Raw genomic sequence first — 23,741 nt, forward strand, 5'->3', positions numbered from 1 at the left:
CCTGGACAGAAAATTCAGTATCTTTCAAAATGCCAAAAGCTTAATTGTAAAGTTTTCCATAATATTGACCAAATCATACCTTAATGGAAAAGGAAAAAACAGATGCACATGCAACAAATTAGCTTATTCATTCAATTTTGTCAGAGTTTTGAAAATTCAGGTATTGCCTAACTGTACAAAAACTCTTAGCATTAGATTATAACACTGAGGCCAACACTGGACACTGAGGTATCAAAAGAAACAAGGTCCAACAACCTTTTTCTTACAGTGAATTACAGTGCATAAGTTAGATGGACTTTTTAGTCACCTCTTTGATAATTTTAGTAGTCAGTTAAAAAGGATTAAGATGCAAAGGCGTTTGGAGTTTTCCAAACAAAGGATCAGACAGTGAGGAAGCAGAAATACAAAACAGAAACTCTCCACTATGTCTCAAGAGCCAAACAACAAAACAACTTCAGGTCACCTCAAAGTCACCTGTAAGAAGAGAATCCCTGAGTCAACCTTTCTAAGCCATGTTAAATAAATGAGAAGAAAAACCTTAATACAGCTGTACCTTATGTGTTCCTCAGACAATTTATTCAATTAACCCTGCAGAGGATATCTGCAGAAGGTCCATGGGGTATCATGCCACTTACAAGGGAAATTCCAAAAGAAGGGCAAAATATTCTTTGACCTCCAGGCATCTTCTAGTCAATGCCAGAGAAAGAACAAATTCAGTACAGAACAGGTTAAATTCCACCAGGAGGAATTTAGCACTCATAGGCATTATAGTTTGGAAAACTGTTCAGTGTTCATGGTTTTTTGAAAAGTATTGAGACTTTTTAAGCAATAGGAAGTAAATGCAGGCAGGGAAACAAAAGAGAAGAATCCAAGGATGCCAATAAAAAGCAGGAAGGTAATTCTAAGTGGAGAAGCATTAAGCCTCCAGGCATCCACTAGAGAACAGAGCTGTGGTGCGACAATCAGAGGCCAGAGCTGGGGCCACAGGGACGGGTCGGAGCTGCAGATGGCTACAAAAGGGGGTCCAACTGGACACTCGGAGCCTCGAGGCTAGGGGCCTACAACAGACATCACCCAGGGGGCACGTTCACCAAAATTACGTACAGATTATTTCATTCAGAGAAGAGATGTATTACTCACCCGATTTATATGGCTGGTCCTTAAAATAACCTGTAGCAGGGTCTTCTCAAATTCTTCCAACTTCTTGGAACACTTTTTAAGAATATGATTAGATAAGTTACCATCACTGATCAGTCTAGCTAAAGTATCAACAGCTTCTGTCCAAAACCTTGAAAAAGGAAGTTTGGGTTTTCGGTAAAAAGTGATCAGGCCATCCAACAACTGAAAAACAGAATCGGACACTGTGGAAGAGTCATTTTCAAGGTGGCTGAAGTCGGTTTTCAGACTCCCCGAGTCCGTCAAGTTCTTCAGTTCAAGCAGATGCTGCAAGAATCGCATGTGAGAAGACAGGGGGTTTTCCGGAGCAGCAGGATGGCTTTTCCCAATGGGCAGTGGTGGGAAGGGGGTGGGGGTGCAGCTCTCCACAGAATGCCAGGGCATCTCTGAAAGGTCGCTTCTCTGCTCACATGATAAATCACACCCAGAATCTTCCAGCGGAGCTGATGTGTTCTCAGAACTTCTAGGTTCCTGAGCCTGCAACAGGGAAGACGGGTCCCCTGAAATATAAAGGAATAGAAGCAGCATTATCTTTCTGTAGCTAAAATTTCTTCATATAAAAACTGGATACTGATTTTTCTAACTTAAAACACTTAACGAAGCATGAAATGCATATGAAACATGAAGAAGCAGTAGTGTGAAAACTGAACAGAGGAGAAACCGTGAATACAATCGCTTAGCCTGACTGTAGACAAGGCCTTAACTTTGCTGGTAGAAAGCAGAGGGGCTCCACCATGTATCAGCAGGTCACTGTCTCTCATTCAAGGCCACTCCTGAAAGGTACAGAGGAGAGACCACAAAACCTGAAGGAGGTCACCATCTGGTACAGATTTCAACAGGTAACTACAAAACAATATGGTGTATCTAAGACAGAGATCTGCTCAGGGCACTAGGGAAATAAAAGGACCACTAGCCATCCCAGCCTGCTTAGAGCAGTGCATCCTGGAAGAGGTGATGGTAGAACAGATTTATAAAGCATAAGGAGGCATTCCAAGTTAAAGTTAGGGGAATGGAGGAAGACAAGAGAATTCCATACACCAAATGCGTAAGCACAGAAGCACAGAGTCAGGAAGGAAACAAAAGCACTGTAAAAATAAGGACCCAAAGCAGTTCCACGCTTCTTTTACAGAAAATGTAAGGTAAAAGATTAAGTTGGAGAAATATGTAGAGGGCAGGTCCTAAAGGATCTTAAAAGAGGTATTAAGGGTCTCAGAATTAATAGGTAGAATGAAAGTGAGTGCAGTTTGGATAACTCTGAGCAGACCCATACACACACCCGATACACAAAAATAAATACATAAACGGTTTATATACGTATGTGTATTTACTTGTAATTACGCATGTGTATCTATCTATATCTATAGATATATATGTGTGTGTGTTTCTATATATATAAAACATATATATGTCATAGATCCTTGAAATTATATAACCACCAGAATCTTCTGACATTAGCTGAGACATCCTGAAGTTAAGGTTACCTTAGTAACTTAGGTCATTCTTTGACAGAGATGCCATCATAAACACATAAAAGGTTGTCGTTGTTTGTAAAATGATTATCAGTAAAACATACACACAAAATTGAAAAATTCTCATTGAACTTTCTAAAGCACAAGCATATTTCTATGAAACCACATTTGAGAAACACTGGTATCGGCAATGGAAGCAGGAAGGGGACGGTAAGTGATGTGATGCAGGACAGGGAAAGGGTCGTATTTTCACTCCACAGAGCTCTCTGCTGGCCCTACGAAGGGCCCACTGGAGGAGGACGCAGTGAGATATGGAGAGATCAGTCCAAAGTCACCTCTGTCGGCCCTCACACCATGTGCTGAGAGAAGGGAACCAGGCAGTTGCAGCGGAAGACTGGAAAGCAAGGGACTGACTGGGGGAAAACCAGTATAAAGGGAAGCCAGCTGACTGCGCGGGTGCAGGCCACAGAGTAGAAGCAGGAATAAATGCAGCCCATGGTTCTGACTTAGGTGGCTGGGCAGATGACGGTGCTACCAAGGGATCAGTGAAACTACAGACAGAAAAGTGGTGTAGGAGAAACAAGGAGAAGTCAGTCTTGGTCACATAAACTCTGAAGCCACCGGAGGAGATCTAGGTGAAGATATTCACTTGGAGACTGGCCATGTGAGCCAAAGGATGGGGAAAAGGTCTAGACTGAAAACACACTTTAGGAGTCCTTGGTGTGCGGGTGGTACCTGGAAGAATGCATCGCTCAGGATCACCTGGGGAGAGGATGGGCAGTGACCAGAGCAGAAGACCAAAGAGGGGCTCTGAGGAGTATCCATCTGAGGTTTGCACAGAGAGAGGACAATCATCAAGGAGACAGAGAAGGCACAGCTGAGAGGGCACAAGAAAAGCAGCAACGACTGTGTCACGCATGTCAAGGAAATGGTTTCAAGGAGACTCACGTGCAGGAGGGACGGACGTCCAGTAAAACAAAGAGCCGAAAAAATATGCCGGAATGACCACCTAGAAAGTCATCCATGATCTTGTCCAGAGCAGCTGTGATCAGTCGGGGCGGTGGACAGAGGCCAGAGCACCGTGGGCGGGAGAGCGAACGAGCAGGTAACAGAGAAAGTGAAGAATGGCCGCCACTCCTGTGGGCCTGGGTCAGGAGCGCTCAGCATGGAGAATAACCACGGACAAACTTGGCACGACAAACTGGGAGAACCCTGAGCAATTACAGACTAAGGAGAGAAGAACTAGAGAAACAAAAGCTGGAGACAGGAGAGAAAATAAAAAGGGCAGGTGGGGCCTAGCTCTGAGAAGGCAGAAGGGACCGAGTCGAGGACCCCAGGGGATGGGCTGTGCTTACTGATGTGGATGTAATGTTTTCCTCCGTGGCCGAAGGAAACGGGGAGAATGTACAGGAAGGGATGTTAAAAGTACCCCCAGCACATAAAAAGTTAAAGAAGATCTCATCCAACAGTCGTATTTTTTTTAAAGTTGGAGACTGGGGCAGGGGGTCCAGGGGACTAGTTGAACAGGGCATCAGAACAATGGTGATGTGTATCTGTTAATCCCAAACTCCTTACTATGTATAAAATAGATAAACAGTAAGAGCCTACTGTACAGCACAGGGAACTATATTAAATTTCTTGTAATGAGCTGTAGTGGAAAAGAATCTGTGCGTATATAAATCTATATATATACACATATAACTGAATCGCTTTGTTGTACACCTGAAACTAACATTATAAATCGACTACACTTTAATAAAAAATAAGACTTAAAAAAAGAACAATGGTACAAGCAGCATCTTCTCCCCTCCCCACCATACACTTGAAACTATCTAATTTATTGCCCCTTTTTCCTTCAGTAAAATGAGAGGCTGAGGAGACAGAGCCAGAGGGCTGACTTTAATTTAGAGTGCATTCACTTAACAAGTGTCTACTGTCACCACTATAAAAGTGCAAATACACGCTTGCTAACCATCACTACAACATCTGTACTCCAAGGTCAGGAGGTGACGCAGTAGCTTCACCCACATGGTGGCACCCAGAACAGTGAACGCTCAGCAACGTGTTTAACTGCATGTGGCTATTTCTGCATTAGAACAGGCAGACAGCATGTTCATTTAAGCCAACGCACACTTTCTTTTCCTTACGAGCAAAGATAAACATTTAAATAACTTCTCAAGACATCCACCTCAGTCTTCACGAAAGTAAAGCAGGGAGACTGGACTACTGTCGTTATTCAGGTAGCTTATAGATTTCTTTCATGGAATTTAAAACGGTTCTCCACTCTGAAAGTGAACATAAACTTAAATATTTCATTAACCTACTCAATTTTCCATCAAAGTAACCTGAACTTCACAGGTGGTGATTTCAGGGATGACTCGTAAAATGAATTCTCCCGACAACTAAACTGGGAAGCAACAGCTGCTTTCTCGTTTCTGCTTCTCACTTCCTCCTCACTGGTGTGCCTTTTGGCAAGTCATAACCGTGCCATCTCATCTCCAGGTGCTAACAGATGCAAACTTGAGTGGTTCTAACCAGGCATGCGCTTTGCTGACACGAAGGTACTCCGACTGCCATTCCTCCCGGCTGGTTTTGTTTCCGTGCTCTCAGAAAAGGGTGACAAGGGCGTGCGTTGAGGATGTCAAAGTGGAGAACCACACAGAGGGACAGCGCCTCTCAGCACCCTCCAGGAACGCATGGCTCCACAGGAGAGGACCACACTCAGGTTTTATATGACATGGCTCTCAGTCTTAAAGTCCCACTATCAAACTGAAATGAAGAATCTTATATTCACACTTCATTTTACAAAGTAGTTTATGGAAAAATTCAATTGGTGTTCATAGCAACCCTGGAAGATACTGGTCTCCAGTTCCAATCACCCTCTCTAACCACTGCAGAGAAGCCGCTGTGCTCCCATACCAGCTCGTGTACATTTCCCTCATAGCACTCATCAATTTCTACATTACCCACTCGTCTATGAGCTCCTGAATGGCAGAAGTCCTGTCTCTTGTTATCTCTGTGGTCCTCCCACTGAATAATACTCTCGTCTGCAGAAGACACCTTATAAGGGGAAATGCTTAGTGACAACTTCCCGCTGGCTGTGACGGATCTTCTCTTATCCTTTAATATTCATAGTGAGCCAGGACCAGCTCCTCAGCAACTCACAACCCACCACATAGGTAGAGAAGAGGGATCGGACAGGACAGAAAGGCAGATGGAGAGAATATGGTTATTGCAATATCAACTTACAACGTCTTAGAACACTCGTTAACAAGAAGCCAACAATATACTTTTTATAGCAGCTACTACCTCTTGTAACCAATAACCAATCTATTTCCTATTCTGTTTGTCCTCTATGATGAAATTTTGAAGAATACAAACAGCATTGGCACTGGAAATCACCCACTGCCTAATAAAATAAACAATAGTGAGCAAATGTTACTGTTGTATATACGCTTATAAAATGGAAAAGAGAAACAGGGAAAAAATGCTTTCTTAGAGAGAATTTCAGTGACACTGAATTATCAACAGGTTATAATGGCTGGAATAGTCATAAATAAATAAGTATTCATAAAAACAAGAGTTTTAATAATCCATCCTTATTTGGGTAACAGAATGTGAAAATAGAAAATACCTGTCTCTTTAAATGAATCTTACATAATCACAACCAGATTCCACTCAGTGGCCTGGATGACTTTTCTCAACATAAATTTCAAAGCACGGCTAACACAGCATCACACCCCAAAGGAGAGGAGAGAAAATGAAGCCATGCAACTGCAACCGTCTGTAATTCCTGTTTTTCCAGAAGGGATTAAGGTAAAGCAGAAGTCAAATGATGCTTCTTTCTTAATTTCTTACTGGGCTGAAGGGACTCAGGACTGTAATTTTCCAGCAAGTCACTGGATATGATCTAATTAACATGTTTGTTATTAGATTTAAAAGAGATAATACGCTACACACATATACAAGCTGACGAAGCAGAGTCTAGTACTTGTGAAATGCTAAATACATTATTATTATTAAGTGATTATAGGCGTCAAGAATCTAAATAATGCTAAATTGCAAAATCATACAAAAGCACATGAAATAAGATATCAATTAAAACTACAGATTCTGTCTAAAATTTTCTATAGTCCCTCCCTTACACTGGATCCCACAGACCCTCTATTCCATTTTGCTGAGCCATAACTCTTCCTTTTTCTTTCAGCTGTTAATTTCCATTTTTACTCCACTTACTGTTTCAGAGTGGATCGCAAGTGTACCTGACAAAATAGAGCCAACGACCGCCTGCCACTCATCCTGCCCTAGAAATGCCCACCCCTGAATATTAAATACACTTTCTGCTGCCCTCCAAAATACTCACATCCACATTAATTCTTCATGCCTTTTCTCATCCATTTCTACAGTTCCCACCTCATTCATAAAATCAGAACTAACTGCTTAAAATTCATCTTTTTGCATGTCTTGCAAGCCCCATGAACTTTGTTTATAAACCTGAACAAGTCGTCTTCATGCACTGCACATACAAACATACAAGTCACATCTGTGCTACATACTCCCTACTCAGCTGACCGCAGGACGACCCCTCCAGGCCCAGGAGAGGGGCTGTCCTCACTCCCTTCTCTTCTATCCTCCGCATACAGGGAAGGGCCATGTTATGCTGATTCTACCTTCTGCACATGTGTTAGGGCCACCAGAGGAACTGAACCAATAGGATATATAGAGACAAAGAAATAAATTTATTATGAAAAGTTGGCACATGGAATTGTGGCACAGAGCATTTCCAAGGTCTGCAGTCAGCAAGCTGGAGACCCAGGGGAGCCAATGGTGTAGTCCCAGGCCAGCTACACAGGCCTGTGAACCAGGAGAGCTGATGGTGTGAGTTCCCGTCTGAAACTGAGCAGGCTCCGCACCCAAGAAGAGCCAGTGTTTCAGTTCAAGTCCAAAGGCAGGAAAATACTCACATCCCAGCTCAAAAGCAGTCAGGCAGAAGGAATTCTCTCTCACCCAGCCTTTCTGTTCTACTCAGGAGGTCAACAGACTGGGTGAAGCCCAACAGCTTCGGGGAGGGCAACCTGCTTAACTCAGTCTAATGACTCAAATGTTAATCTCACCCCAAAATACCTTCACAGACACCCCAAATAATGTTCCGACCAAATATCTAGGCAACCAGTGGTCCAGCCAAGGTGACGCATAAAATGAACCATCACACACCATGCCTGAATCTGTCCTTCCTTCCCACCAGTTAGTTCACACCATCACCATCTCGTGCACTGATTAATGCCACACCCTCGCCTAACTGATCTACCTGCGTCTAGTTCCGCCCTCTTCTAGGCCACACTCTGAACCAGCTCTCCTGAGAATCACCCCCTAAAACACCAGTTTGATCATAGGATTCTCATCCTTAATACCTTCCAAAGGCTTCCTTTACCTTTCAAGACAGAGTCCTCTTAAGTTTCTCAGCCTGGCCCACAAAACAATGCTCCTGAACACTTTTCCAGCCTCACTTCCATCCTCACTCCTATTTGCATGCAAGCAATATTAAACTACATATGGTTTACCAAAACCCACAATCTATTCACACAACTATGCATTTGCACAAGTTGTCCCCACTGTCTGGTGTGTTCTGGTGGTTAGCTCTGATAACCCTGCTTCAAAATCCTCTGTGAAACCTTCTCTGCTGGCCCCAAGCAGAGGAAATCACACTGGTCTGGGCTATCTTGAACATTCTTCTATTACTGCACTCATCAACCTGTTCTGAATGTATCAGTGACTCACTAATGGAAAGGAGAGACTCTTGAGTGTAGACACAGAGTTCACTGTTCTGGGTACTCTGCTGACTGATGCCTGCCCTCCCATGCAGACGGTGGTCTGAATACTTGCTGAATATGTACATTAAGAGAAAGTGGAATCAAATAGCATCTCTTCAAACGCATTGAAATGTCATCGCAGGTATGTATAGTTTTTCCTTACCATGATTTCTTAGTATTAATGATAAACACTCACTTGTTCTGATGCACTGAACAATTTAAAAATAATATTTGTGCCACCTGGTGGTCAAATTGGAAATGCTATGTTGAAATACTTCACAATTCATCTTTCAGTAGAGAGTTTTCACTTTAAAGCAATTGTTTGACTTGTACCTCTGGAAGGATATATTTTAACATATTGCAAAGCATGTTTGAAAAACTGACCAAGAGAAGGCTGGAACTTTGTTTAATACCACTCTAGAAGCTTGCATGACAATTCTAACTTTGGATACACTGAGAGAATAGTAACATCAAAGGCATGAAATGATAAGCTAATGAAATAACTGTCCTAGCTAAATTGTCTTCACCGCATGAGATTCACAAAACAAAACAGTATATTTGTGTGTAAAATTGGCTCAGGCCTATTTGACAGTATGATTCCCCTGCCATCAGGTGTTCAAACTGTGGACTTTCCTGGTTATCCCCGTCTCTCTCTCCCAAGCGACCCTCTAGTTCCCAGTACAGACCATCCTCATAGTTGAGCCTTGAGCGTTCTCCCCCAGTTCTAACTTCCTGGACAGCCCCACCTTTCCTACGGCCTCGAAGAACTCTTTCAGGTGGGTGATTCTCAAATCTCGATCTCCAATCCTACCTCCTCTCCCAAGCTCCAGTCCCCTGGTATCTCAACATGGCTTGACCTCAGCACATTAAGTCACACATGTCCAGAGCAAATCATCACCTTCACTTATGCCTGGTCCAATTTCCAAATAACAGTGCTACCACTCTCCATTCTCCAATGTTTGAACCCTAAGAGTCAACTCTGACTTCTTCCTTGACTCCCCCCTTTGTAATGCACCGACAAATGACACTCACGCTGCCTCACCCTTCCGTTCCCTGGAATCAGTAAGTCTGTTCCCTTGTAGGGCCTTTGTAGTAAACGGGTTCCCTCTGCCGGGGCTGCTCTCCCCACAACCTAACCCCGATTTTCTCAAGGCTGGTTCCTCGTTATCATGCAAGCGTCTGTTTAAGTGTCACTTCTTCCGGGTGGCCTTCCCTGACACCCAATCTAAACAAGTCACCAGATCAATCTGTCACATTTTCCTGTTTGAATTCTCTAAATCTCACTCGTCACTGCCCGATCATTTCCTGCTGGTGAAATCCGCCTCACCCACAAGAATGCGGACTCTCTGACAGTCTTGGACTGCCTGGTACACTGCCATATCCCAGAGCCTAGAATATTGCATAAGAGCTCAATAAATATTACACAGTAAATAAAACTCCTTTTCATATCGCCTCTTTATTTCTATGCCAAAAAAAGTACATGTAAGGCCTGGGCTGTGGCAGTGATGTTCTTGTCTCCAATCTCCTCCCTCCTCAAACAACTCTAAACACGGCTGCCCAATTACTCTGCCTGAAGAATACCATCCCTCAGATCACCTAGAGGAACCGCTTTCAGAAAATACACTCCTTGGCACATGCAGAGCACACACCAATAAATGTCAGCTTCCCTTCTGCTTGCCTGCCAGAAAGTCTCCAACGGCCCCTTACTGCCTACGGAACAAAGTATGTTTTCCGCTGGCTGTCACGCCTCTTCTTAATAGGCTCCAACCTAGTTTTTCATCTTATTTTCCAGAATGCCTCTTCCCGCTCTGTGTGCCACAGTCAAATTAAACCATTTACCAGTAGATTCCCGTGTGCCTAATTTACACTGTCCCTTCTGGCCTGAAATACTCTAGTATCATAGCGTTCTAAATCCACCCATCCTTCCGGGTCAGCAACTCCCTCCAACAGGACTTTTAAAAGCCCTGCTCTCTAAGGCAAAATGATCACTTTCTCTCCTCTGAACACGAGTATCTTTCTCTGGACCGCACAGTCTCACTGGGTGCAGTAAGTGACATGACTTTGCTCCCAGCAGACAGTGCGATTCTCCAGGCAGGGCTCAGATCTTATCTCTCTGTCATCTTCACATTGTTTGCACCTGACAGCTGATGAATAAAAGAGGCTGAATAAATGAACAAAAGAATTCCTCTGACGGAAAAGAGTTACTAGAACAAAATGAGGATCTGATAAAAGTAGTTTCTCTTTGGACTGTCATTTAAAGGGCCAAGACGTGCAACACAGGTAGAATGCAGAGTACTAACTCCATTTCCTAACAAACAGGAAGCGTGAGGTTGAGAGGTGGTGGATGCTTACACTGATGCCAGTATCACAGCCTTACGGAGTAACATCAAACCATGAAATACAACCCACCGGCAAGTGAACCAGTGAATCCGCCGGCATAACTTCCACTCGTCAGGACGTGGGTGCTATGAATATCACGAGGAACTGGTACCAAGGATAAAATCCTGAAGTTGGACATACACCACATTCACTGGCCTCCCAGTCATGCCAATGCCAAGGCACGCAACTTTCTACACTCTCGCCCCTGTTACGATGAGACCCCACAGACCTCCAGTCTCTCCCTAGCCCAGCCACCTTCCGAGGGCATCTGCCACCTGCTCACGCATACACTGCTGAGGTGGCACCTTGAAGCTAGCTCAGTCCCCGTGCCTCCCCGCTAGACCACGGAGGCTGACGTTCACTTCCAGCAGATGCATGCACTCACGCTGTCAGGAAGCAGAAGCACCGAGATCTCGCACAAGATCCACGTTTCCCCAACCTACACTGCCACAAAAGGAGCATACTAAATGCACGTATTCCTAGGCACAAGTGATCGGTGTTTCCTCGGGAGAGCTCCAGGAACCTGTATTTTACATAAACATCCCGGAGGCATCCCAGAACTGAGCAAGTCTCAGAAGCATGGCTTTGTTCTACTCTCAAATCACGCACTCAGCCTGCTTCAGGAGACTCTGCTGGACTCAACGTCTCCCAGGTAGAACAGCTTCCACTGCAGGATCTTACAGCGGTGCTTTCCAGCCCTGCCCGCACCACACCCCGTGCTGAGTAGGTCAGATTCCCCAGGGGTGGGGACCAGATGTCAGTGTTTGTGAAAGCTCCCCACGTGATCCCAGGGTGAGAACCACTCTCCTGGGCTGACGTATGCTTGTCCTGCTCTCTCTGGATAGGAGGGGAAGCAGGCTGCGCCCCACTCGTGCTGTCTCCACCCCCACCTTCCAACCTCCCGGGAACGTCATTCTGCTTCCTCTCTCCATGTTCACGTTGAATTCACATTTAACCTTTCACAGTTCAGCTAGAATTCCACTCCCTTTTCAGGGTTCACCTTTGCCACTTTATTTTCTGTTTTGCAAAGGCAGAGTCTTGTATATTCTGGCTGTCTGCTTCCTGTCTTACCCTAAGCCAGGGTCACTTCCCTGAGGGACCACAGCCAAGGACTCCTACCCAGCAGCCCCACCCCTCCTCCCATCTACATCCTCCATACGCAGCCAGAGCAAGAAGTGTCAAACTCCTGCTCAGTGCTCACCAAAGGATCCTCACTGTGCTTAAAATCCGACCCACTGGAACCCGCCAATGTCATCTTCGCCCCTGCCCTCCACTCCTCACTCAGTCTGCTCCACAGCCAAACCATCGATTTCCTGCTCACTCAACATGCAAACCAGTTCCTGGCTCAGGGCACTGGGATGACTGGGCTTCCTCAGGAGCCAACTCAAACACCTCCTTCTCACGAGGGCTCCCTGACACCCTGACAGCGCCTTAGGTCGGCAGCCCTGCCCCTCCCCAGGCACTCCACCACTTCAACCTGGTTTAGCTTCTTCACAGCTTTGAACACTCTCAGAATTGTTCTTGCTTGTTGGTTTGTTATCGTCTGTCTCCCCGACAGGAATATAAATTTTACATCTTCTGTTGTTTTCATCACTACCCTAGGAATCATAGGTTTTGTCGAACCAAGAACTGTATCAACTAATCAAGAAATGAATAAACATGAATAAATATAACCTAAAACAAGTCTATATACATCAAGTGTAGTACCTTGACATGTGACTATGTCAGGAGCCCTTGCCCTGCCAATCAGACCATAAACTCATAATGGGCAGCAAGTAAATATTTTCTCCTTTTCCAGCCTTGAAAGTCAAGACAGTACTGAGAGAATACCATATGTTTATATCATACGAATATTGTATATTGATTATTTTGGCTATTTTATTGTATTCCAAAAGATGTGTTTTTTTAACCAACTTGCAGATACCCATAATCCTCCGACCCCTCAACGTCCACCTAAATTGTATGTTTACTACATCACACCTGAACGAACACACAAGAAGTCTCTAACTTTAATTCATCTTCCATTTTGTCTTCACCTTTAATTCCACTCCCTAAATTGCAGCCCCCTTACTAGGTCATGAGCAACTCGTGAATCTGCAACTGCAGGCTTTGCCTGGATGTGGCCCTTGATCTGCCTGATACAGAGCCAAGCACATTCCCGTCTAACTGCCACACACCTGCTCAGATCCCACAGACTGAGACCTCAGTCAGGGAACTGCTGCAGGGATGCTCCGAGTCCGAGCTGCATCTCTGGGGTAAGGCCTTCCTTGGATGAGGACATCCCCGAAACCCTGCCTGAGATAGGCTCCGAGCGATCGGTTCTGGTTTCAAGATTTGATTGTATTTATTATTTTCCAACTGACATAACAAAACCAAAAATCTACACTTTTTTAAGAAGCTATCGAAAACTAATTTGCAAGACTATAATCAGTTTTTTTCCCCTAAAACCTTACTGACCATCACAGATACTAAGGATGTCACTCTCTATGAAATGGGGAAAAGACCCACAAAGTTCAGGCTTTCACAGTTATTTTTCCAGGATCACTTAAAATATAATTTAATGTAATTGCCCACAGTGGGCAATGTATCTTCCAATGCCCCCCACTTATTTATTTCAGAATCAGTAACAGTTCAGTCTGTTCCCAGGGAACTGCTAAACATATATCTTCAAATAACTCTGGCTTCTCCAAGGAAATATCTCATCATCCTGGGATACACAAAACATTCATGAGATTCCCCTTTAATCCTCAGTCCTGATGACTAAGGATAATGTTCCTCCCAAGTGCAGATTATAATACGAGCCATAAAACCCAGCAGTCATCCCACTAGTGCCTTTCAGAGCCTTGATGTCCTTACCTATTGCACCCCGGGTTCTGGGAGTCCCCATGAACTCTGTTGGCTCAGGTCAGGGGACTGTGCTCCAAGCCCTCAATGGCCCTGCAGGGCCCGGACACTTCCACTTACACCCTGTCTCCCTCTCACACGGAGAAGTCACTCCCCCAGGAGTCTGACAGTGGATCTTGCAGGGACCAAAAAGACGTTTTAAAATGTTGGTTCATTAAGTACAGGTGCCCTTTCCCTCCCAAAATGCAAAATATTTTTGACCTCATAATCAACTAGATCAAAAACAGCATAAACGTGCATCACTGTTATCACTGTTAAATAAAATTTTCTTTCTTCAAACTACCAAATTTCAAAATTCTGAATCCCTTTGAGTATTCTTTTTCTTCTCTCCCTACAGCCAGTTATTTGATAAGCTGCATTATTTCCCTTTGTCTCGAAATGCACTCCTTTGGAACTTTTCATTCCTCCTGCCAGCATCCCAGTCCATGCTCCTCACTCCGTGCTTAGAACACCACCGTGTTCTCTGACCAGGCTTTCCTGTCTTCAGCTTCTTGCCCACTCCTGCCATCAATACCTTGCCGTGGGGTTAACACCAGTCCTAGTATATAACCTTCCCATGTCTCCTCATCATTGGAACATAAGGCCCAAACTTCATAAGCAGTCAGATCTTTTGGCCCTGGACACACTGCGCCCAAACCTCAGGACTCTCTGCCCTTCCCGGGCTGTGTACTCCTGTTTACTGAAGTTCTACATGCCCTTCAAGGCTCACTGATGTGCCATCTCTTCCCTTAAGTGTTTCTTAATCACATTCCCACAGTTACCTTTCCACTAATATTCATGAAGCTCACTGTCCACTGCATGTGGACGGGTCTTCCATGTATATGCCACTTCTCACAGCAAAGCTGCTTCTGAATAAAGGACCTCCTGGACACGTGAATAAATGGACAGTCATCACTTTTGCCTTGCCTGACCTCTCCTCTCACGTATTTCCTAATTCTCAAATTACACTCTTCACTTGGTTTATGTGATACTAACTTGGGAATTTCTTCTAATTAAACTTTTTTCTCTCTTCCTCTTGCCAACTGCTATGGTTTCAATGTTCATGTTTCCTTCAAAATTCGTATGTGAGACTCCTAATCCTCAGGGTGATGACACTAAGAGTTGGGCTTTTGGGAAGTGATCAGGTCATAAGGGTGCAGCCCTCATGAATGAGATCAGTGCCCTTACAAAGAGGCCCCAGAGAGCTCCCTTGCCCCTTCCACCAGCTGAGGACACAATGAGAAGGTTCCATCCATGAACCAGGAAGCAAGCCCTCACCAGACACGAGATCTGCTGGTGCCCTGATCTTGGACTTCCGAGCCTCCAGACTGGCGAGTAATAAATGCCAGCTGTTCATGAGCATCCCAGTCTACAGGACTTTTGCTACAGCAGCCTGAAAAGACTGAGACACCAACTTTTACTCTCACCATTGCTTTTCACCCCAACTGACACCAGCCTTGTGCAAGCTGCTCCCCTCTCTTACCCAGCTCCCCTCAGTGCCCCTCAGTGGGTCTCTGGACACCCAGGCTCGGCCCTCTCCAAACTCTCAGGCTGAAGTCCAATGATCTGTCTTCTCAATCCCAATCGTACTGTGTCAGTCACCTGCTGAAAATACCTCAATAATGGTTTTCCAAGTATCCAACGGTCTCTCTCAAATGGGAGCTAAGCATTGAATTTTTTTCATATTAGAACTTCTTATAACCATACGGAGACAGGGTAGAGAATGAAAATCCAGTTTCATGAATGTACTCCTCTGAAATGGGCTCCCACTGAGCCTGTCTTCTGTCTTGGGCGGTAAACTCCAAACACCAGTCTTCCCACCGTATCCTAAGCATTGGCACAGTGCCAGGCACAAGGTGGGTGCTCAGAATGTTCTAACAGCATCACAAGTAAAGTCTTATGAAAGCTCAGAGGTTATTGTGGAATGATTATTTCATTGTGGAATCACATAAACGACTCTTCTCTTTAAACTCACAAGACTATCTGAAAATATGGGTAACACCCCTAGACTGACAGACAATCCAGAAATAGAAAAATACTGTAATTGGCCAATTTTGAATCTAGGAATTAGATGCCTTTCATTCACCATGGAATAAAACATTTGACAGATGACATAATAGCTCATCATATGCCTTAAATATGTGAACTAATTATAGGCTTATTATGAAGAGCAAGACTCATTCACGTGCCACAGTCTGGAGACGTAAGCATCTCCAGAGCTAGCATTCTCTTGTTAAGTACAATCTATCAGCCAGTAAGGCCTCAAATGACAACTCTGTAAGAACATACAGATATGGCCGAAAGTCATGTACTTAATTCTGTAGAGTCTGGTCTCTAGCATAAAGAGACAAAGTAAAAATATTCTTAATTCTGTAAAAAGAGGCATAATCAGAGAGAGCTCAGTCAACTATTACGTTGTCAATTATGATTAAAACATATTCCTGTGGGCAGTAAAAAGGAGAGCTCAAAGTCAGCTTTCTGCAGACACCTTACTGCTAACCAAGCAAACTCATTTCCACTGATTTCCACTGTTGTGATATTCCTGAAAAGAAAGTCCATTCTCAGGGGGTCCTGTTTTCACAGTTTGCAAGGCTGAGTTATGAAGCAGTACCGCGTAGCGCTAGTATTACGCTCATTCATCCATCACTCATTGTAAAAACCCAGTGGTCCAGGAAATTAAATAAACTTGACCAAAAGAGCAGCATAATCTCTTACCATTAAAAATGAAATTACCACACATTCTGCAGGAAGAAAATCATCCAAACTAAGCACAGCCTGCCTTGCCAGATTAGATGATTTCACAGAGCTTATGCTGCATTCGATTTAATTCATCACACACATGTTGGATGGCACAATGTGAAGACACCAGAATAATGGGTCAGATGGTAGATCAGGCATGACCTCCTACCGTCAGAGAACAAGAAAAGGCAGGCCAACAACAAGCTCTGCTCCGAGGAGAAAATGCATGTGTCGAGCTGATACAGGTGATGCTGCAGGAACCCGAAGGGATCAGTTCAGACTAGGAAAAAGCCAGAAAGACTTCAGGTGGTGTGAGTGTCAAAGGATCACAGAGCTTTCACCAGGAGTCTTTCCTGCAAGGAAGGAGCATGAACAAGGGCCCAGAGGCAGGCACTTGGGTAGTGGCTCAGAGAAGGTGTGGCTGGAGCAGAAGGAACAAAGAGCAGCCAGAGAACAGCGTACGGGCCTGCAGAGAAACTCTAAGTTTACGTGGGAAAGGACTTGAATGCAATCTGTTCTGAGACGATGGAAAACCGTCACTGCTTAAAAACTGACCTTAACTGCGTCTTAGGAAAAACTGCAGAGGCAAAAAGCATGGCAGATGACCTATAGGGGCCTTCTGAAATATTCAAGGAAAAATATGGTTTTTTAGAAGAGAGAGAAATCCCAGAGTTCACTGTGGAAGGAGAGTAACACTGAAAACTCTATGAGTGAGAAATCAGAAGGAAAGAACAGAACTCAGATTAGAACTTCTTATGACAATATGGAGACAGGGTAGAGAAAGAAAATCCAGTTCCATTAATGTAACTCCCAAAATACTTAAACAGGATAACGGCTCAATTCCTACAGAGTTTTCTGAGCAGTGTACTCCTCAAAGAATCAGGCCGCCAGGCCAACAGCACAGCGGGGTTCTTCCGCCATGGCCCCTGGACTGAGCTGAGCACAGGCGATGATGCCAATCATTCAGCTTTTCTACTGGAAGAGCAACTCATACACACCCGTAAAGCTCTGTTCTTTCCTTTCCCACTGGAATAATCTGCTAAAACAGCTAGAGCCAGGTTTTTGCAAGACGGAATTAACAATAAAATTTTCAAGTAGAAAAAAAAAGAGGAAAAAAACCCCCTAAAATCCCCAAAACTGAAGTTCTGTTGTTAAGGCGTCAACAACAAGGTCCATCAGACTGTCAAGGCCGAGGAAGAAAACTAGTATTTATTTTCTGTCGACGTGTCAGGAAGCTCAGGGCTGAGCATTTCCCATTAAACCTCACCACTGCCCATCACTCTCCTCCTCCTCCTCAGCCTCATTTTACAGCGGAGGTAAGTGGCTCTCAGAGGAGGTAAGTGACTTGGCTAAAGGAACTCAGCCAATGTTGGTAGAGCTGAGATTCAGCCCAGACTCATCTAACTCCAAAATCCATGCTTTTTCCAACAAGCTCTTTACCTGTCGAATTGTCCTCAGTATCTGTTCCCCTCCATCAGTACCACCCCCTCTCCCTTTTTGTTGGTTCTCTCTTCATTCATTTATGCATGTTCATTCTTAAGTTAATCACTGACCACCTACTGGGTGCTGGACTGTGATGAGGACCACTCATTAGTGTTTTCAGGTATTTTATTTTAAGCCTGGTGCTCTAAGCATTGCCTCTTCCTTATTCAAACATGTCAGACTGGATGTTAAAATCACATCACTTCCACTTACTTACAAGATGACTTCTGGTAAACATAAAATCTATGAAACTCAAGCCATAGAAACTCAGTGTCTACTAGCTTCTGGCAAATATTGAAGATTTTAGTTAGTTGAGGAAAAAAGCATTTACTTCAGAACAATCTAAAAGATAATATCCTAATTATTTAAGTAAATTTAGTAGCTGAGAATTCTTGGTAAAGTTATTACACAGCATTAAAATCGGAAGCTATAAATTAAGATTATGCTGCCACAATGTCTTTAGGGTAATTTTAACTAAAGCATTACGTAGTTGTGTGCATGCATGTAGTTAAGTACCCACTTACTTATTCACTTATAATCATGCACAGAAAACATCTCTGCATTGGCTGGTATACGGTTTCTCAGAAATATGCCACAGTATTGCTGGTAAGATTCCACCTGCAAATGTTAAGTCAGAGGAAGAAGTGATACTTGATTCTTTCCAAAGAGGTATCTTAACTCATCATGGGGTGCTGAGTATTACTGCTAATTCAAGGACCCTGAACAGTACAGCAATTACAGCAATAACCTAAGAAGACAGGTTTTAAAAGCAATACCACAATTGCTCAATAAGCTATAGGCACAGTAAACAATCATACTGAAAGGAAGAGCAGAAATGTAAGTATTCCCTAATTTTAAAAATATGCATTGCTTTTAAAAGCTGGAAGAAGCTGTCTACTACTATTCTTTACCCTTACAGAATGAAAAAAGAAGAGGTTGGAAGACGCCATTTCATTCTAAAGCTGCTCATATTCACACAAAAGAACTGGAGATCCCTACCAAGGGCCCAAGTCCAACCCCAGTCGGGCCACCAGCACATCCAAACATGCACACTGACGACCGGACAGCCCTTCCTCCGGCTGCCCGCACACCCACCAGCCCCTCCCAACGGCGTCACCCATGCTACCGGATCTCATAATTAGAGCACGTTAGTGGGGGCTAAACCTACAGTCAGATCCCTCCCCCAAAGGGCCAATATCAGTGTGTTCTACTCCTTTTAATAAACAACTGCCCCATTCTACACAGAACACTCCAATAAAGTAAGGGGAGTAAAACGAGGCGGGATTCATAATGAAAACTGGTAATAATGGCATTTGAGTTAACACAGAAAATAAAAGTTGACCTTAAACCAGTGTTTCTCAACCTTGGCTGTACTTCACAATAACCTAGGGATTGTGAAAAATACTGATGCCTCAGTCCAACCCCCAAAGATTCTGACGAAATCAGTCTGGGGTCCAGCCCAGGCATCAGGACTTTTAAGGTGATTCAAATGCAGAGGTAGAACTTAAGCCACTGCCTGGAATTCTAGCCTTAGTTCTAGCAACACTAAAGATGCAAAGCCTTTCAGAAAGTCATTTTAAAAAATAAAAATAAATGTTAAAATTTTACGTTGCACGTCTGATTAATAGTACTTTGCTTTTTCACACAGAGCTATGGGTACAGAAGGCTTAGATTCATATGTGACTGGCTATTAAAAAGGTAAGTGAGCAGCTAAGCTTGTCATTACTGTGTCCACCATCACAGATGCCTGTGCAGGGACAAAGCACTTCTTTAAAGAGAAGTTTCAGAGGGGCTGCAAGAGTGCAGACCACTGAGGCACACAGCTCAGAGGCCAGCCTCTCCTGCGGCATCGCTCGCCCCATCACACAGAGAGCTGTGCAGCCGCACACTGCAGCCCACCAGCGGGGACCTGGCCTACTTCGGACTGACTCCTGCTTGGAAATTGCAGGTATGATGAGATGCCTTGTGGTTCACAGGAGAAAAAGTAATCGGACAGGGATAAATTCATCATAAAATACACAGGTAGAAATACATGTGGAGTTATTAAGGGCACAATTATTAACAAAATAAGGTATTAAATATGAAAACCACCATCTAATTTGTATGACCTGGGTTGAAGGATAAGGTTATTCTATCAAAAAAATATTATTTTAGAGAAAAAAATGGACAAATTGTACTAAATTTCAGGGGAAAAGGTATCTGTTATTAGGACAAGAAGGGAGGGAAGATGGCTAAATTCTGCATATTCTGTTTTACTGGTAAGTTTAAAAAATTACAAATACAATTAAAAGTATGACAAAGGATCAGAGGTATTATTTAAATTTTTACCAGTTTCTTTTTCACCAAGTGGTTATTTGTCAAATTGATATAAAATGGTAACATTTGTATGTATTGCATTACATCTTACATGGGAAAAAACCACACCTTAGCCTGAAAATTATTTCTGGTACAAATATTTACAAGCCTAATAATCACTGGCAATAACTTAAAATCAAGCCAAGAAACATCTTTGAAAAGCTACTGTGTGTAAGATGACACTGAATCAAGCACTGGGGGAGGACAGAAAAGCAACTCAGGCTTTGTTCTGCATGTGACTTACTAATTAAAAGAGTAATGCGGAAAAAAAAGTGAAGAAGAACACTTAGAGCTAGGCTTTGAAAGCATAAGAACCAGCTTTCTGTGGAAGCAATCTTTTTCCTGTTTATTTCAAAGCACAAAACTTGGCAGACATAGTCTGAATGAATTAAAAACATGTAGGCAGTATTTCTCTCGGACTCAGAGAAATGAGAGAGACCGAAAGCAAGAAAAATCATCGCACACTTACTATGGAATGACTGGTGACGTAAAGCAACGGGCTGGCCCGTGGCTGACAGCAGCTCCCAGCCTCGCTGTCTGCTTCAGAGCACAACCCCCCAACAAAGGGGGCTGCCCCTGTGGGGTTAACTTTTACACTAACTCTAAAAAAGATTAACAAGCAATTTAATTTTTTAAAAAATCACATAAATGATGTCCCTAAAACAGGAGATTCAACTGAGGAGCCCACCATTACCTGCAGAATAAGGAAAGTGTGGCAATGTCCTTCCTTGTGAAGTGTGTGCGTTTTTCTCCACAGTCCAGTTAGGAATTCATGCGCGTTCATTTTATACCCAGGTGAGCTAGTTTTGCTCTCAGAGTCACTCAGAATACAACGCAGGCATGTGTGTTTACAGCTGGACATGTGTGATATGAGATATTTATGACCGTATGTTGTCTTGTGGCCTGCATCACGCTAGCATTCATTAACAGCAATGCATTTCTTTTTATCTATGTTAGATTATACACTTTTTAAAGAATTGGTGTAATCATATAATCAGAACTTAAGATTTTCTACTAGTTTCTAAAATACAGTATATTGCACTCCATACTCAATGTTCTCCCCTACAAGGTATCTTTAAAATGACTTGAAATAGGTATAAGAAATGTTTTCCCCTATAAAAAAGGGGGCAGTCTTATACAACTGCATGTCTTAAATACCAGAAAATAATGGCATATATTCGGAATCCTCTATGATTGTACACAGGGTTCTTATTAGGAAGAGACAAGAGACGCAGGATGGAGGGAGGAGGAGAGGAGGGAACAGAGTTCTCCCAGGACAAGAATCTACAATACACACTCGTTGCATCATTCTATCATGTGCATGGACATACGTCACTGAACAGCATGGGACACTGCCAAGCATGGGTGTTAGAGTCACATTAATGCTGCTGTCTTACTTGTTCATTTTCTCTAAGGTGTGCTGCCTGCCTCAGCTCAGTCAGGCTCTAAAGGAACACTCTCTCAATTCTTTGGTGACTGAGGGCCAAATATTATCAGTTGGTATTAAGGAATCTTTCAGATGCTTGCCGACAAATCCCTCTTGATTTACGACATTTGCAAGGTTTGTACAGCAGATGGATAGGTTTCTACTGACCCCTTTCCTGGAGAGGTCGTGTTATGCTCCCTGCACGTGTATTTCAGGTTTACGTGTTTAAATCTGTGGTTCTCTAACTTCAAGTTTTCATCAGAACCCCCTGGAGGCTGGTTAAGCCACAGGTTGCTGGCTTTATTCCCAGGGCTTCTGATTCAGTTAAGGGGTGGGGTCTGAAAATCTGCCAAGTTCCCACCTGATGCTGACGTAGCTGGTCTGGCGACCACAGTTTGAGCAGCTCTGGTTTAAGGAAACACTTCCAAGTACTAGAAAGTCATTGTTCAAGAAGTCTACAGGAATCCCACTCCTTAGGCAAGTTAGTTAACTGGCTTTCCCCATTCCTTTATCTGTACAACCAAGCAAGAGGAAGGGATGACCGAGACCAGGGCTGAAACAGCAGGGAAGAAATGCAAGAATGAAGATCCAAAGGCAGTTTGACAAAAGAAACAACAGAAGAGGAAGGCAGACTTAGGAGGAAGGGACACTGGGTAGGGAGGGAGAGCTTGAGAGAAGAGCTCCTTGCAGAGTTGACAGGAATGAACTCACAGAAACTCTGATAAAGAAGCACCTACTCTTCCCCCAGAAGAGTTTCAGGAGAGAGGGCGGCTCCTTCTTGAGGCCCAGGGCCAGTCTCACCATTTGCCCTCTGTGTTTCTTCTAGGTTGAAGGCCCCAAGATGTTGTTGAAGAATAGGTTCTTGCCTCGCACAGGAAAGAATTCAAGAGCAAGGCATAGTAAAGTGAAAGCAAGTTCGTTTAGAAAGATGCACACTCCGTAGACAGAGTGCGGTCCGTCGCACTCGGAAGGGAAAATGGCTTAGGAGATGCACGCCCCACAGACAGAATGTGGGCATCTCAGAAAGGTGAGAGGGAGAGACGGAGGGGTGTGGGGTGTTTAGCTGAGAGTAAAAGCAGATACACACACCAAAGAGTGTGGGCTGTCTCAAAGGGCAAGAGAGAGAGCAACCACGAGGTGAGGAGTTGCTAGGTTTTATGGGTTTGGTAATTTTATATGCTAATGAATAGGAGGATTGGGGAAGGGGCGGGGATTCCCAGGAATCATGTCCCCACCCACTTTTTTCCCTTTTAAGGTCAGCGTAGGAACTGTCATGGCACCTGTGGGTGCACCATGAGGCTCAAGGTCTTCTGGAAGTTGAATCTTCTGCATCTTGGTTCTAATCAGTCTGTCCTGTCCTCAGTGGCTGTGTCATTCCCTCAGCGGCTGTGCCCTTCCCTCCTGCTTCAAAACCACCCATGATGCCTTCATTATGCTCTTCCTTTCCTATCCTCCATGTTCCTCTCTCTGCTGATTCCTTCCCACCAAAGGGCCAGTATGCTGATGTCTTTTCCATCGTATCAACAAAAAAAACTTTCCCTCCGCCTTGCACCCTCCCAAAGGACCAACATATCATCTCTCCTTCTTTCGCAGACAAACTCCTCCCATAAGGGTCCCCAGTTCCTGCTTCTCACATTGTGGTCTTCAGAGCAGCCTCACTGACATCACCTGGGAGCTTTCCAGAAATGCAGAATCTCAAGCTTACTCCCATGAACTCTAGTCATCTGAACGCCCTGCTTTGATAATCGAATTGATGTTATTCCATTAATTTTCCCAATCTAAACTATGGTCCAAGCTATCGACCTGGGTTCTCCTCACTGTAGATTGAACTTATCTAAAAAGATAAATTTCAAGATATTTAGGATCCAAATATTAAATCCAGAATCCATTCAAGGTACCTTCAGATTTCTAACAGAATCTTACAATGTGAAAGCTCACACTGGGCATTTATAAAACACAAACAAAATCTGCAAAAAACAAATATAATACTAAATGTAAGGACCAGATTAAAATTTACTACAG

At 43.7% G+C, this 23,741-nt stretch overlaps 1 protein-coding gene across 1 annotated transcript in view; it reads right to left on the reverse strand.

The window, feature by feature from the left end:
• MEI4 (meiotic double-stranded break formation protein 4) overlaps positions 1-23,741 on the reverse strand; it is a 124,431-nt gene that overhangs the window by 93,715 nt on the left and 6,975 nt on the right. Inside the window, exons 2-4 of the mRNA XM_064487124.1 lie at positions 20,690-20,706; positions 13,298-13,302; positions 1,141-1,653 (exon numbers count right to left, since the gene is read on the reverse strand). Coding sequence (XP_064343194.1) covers positions 1,141-1,653; positions 13,298-13,302; positions 20,690-20,706 — 535 coding nt within the window. The remainder of the gene's footprint in view (positions 1-1,140; positions 1,654-13,297; positions 13,303-20,689; positions 20,707-23,741) is intronic.

The sequence above is a fragment of the Camelus dromedarius genome, chromosome 6 (genome assembly GCF_036321535.1).
Source record: "Camelus dromedarius isolate mCamDro1 chromosome 6, mCamDro1.pat, whole genome shotgun sequence".
Taxonomy (NCBI): Eukaryota; Metazoa; Chordata; class Mammalia; order Artiodactyla; family Camelidae; genus Camelus; species Camelus dromedarius.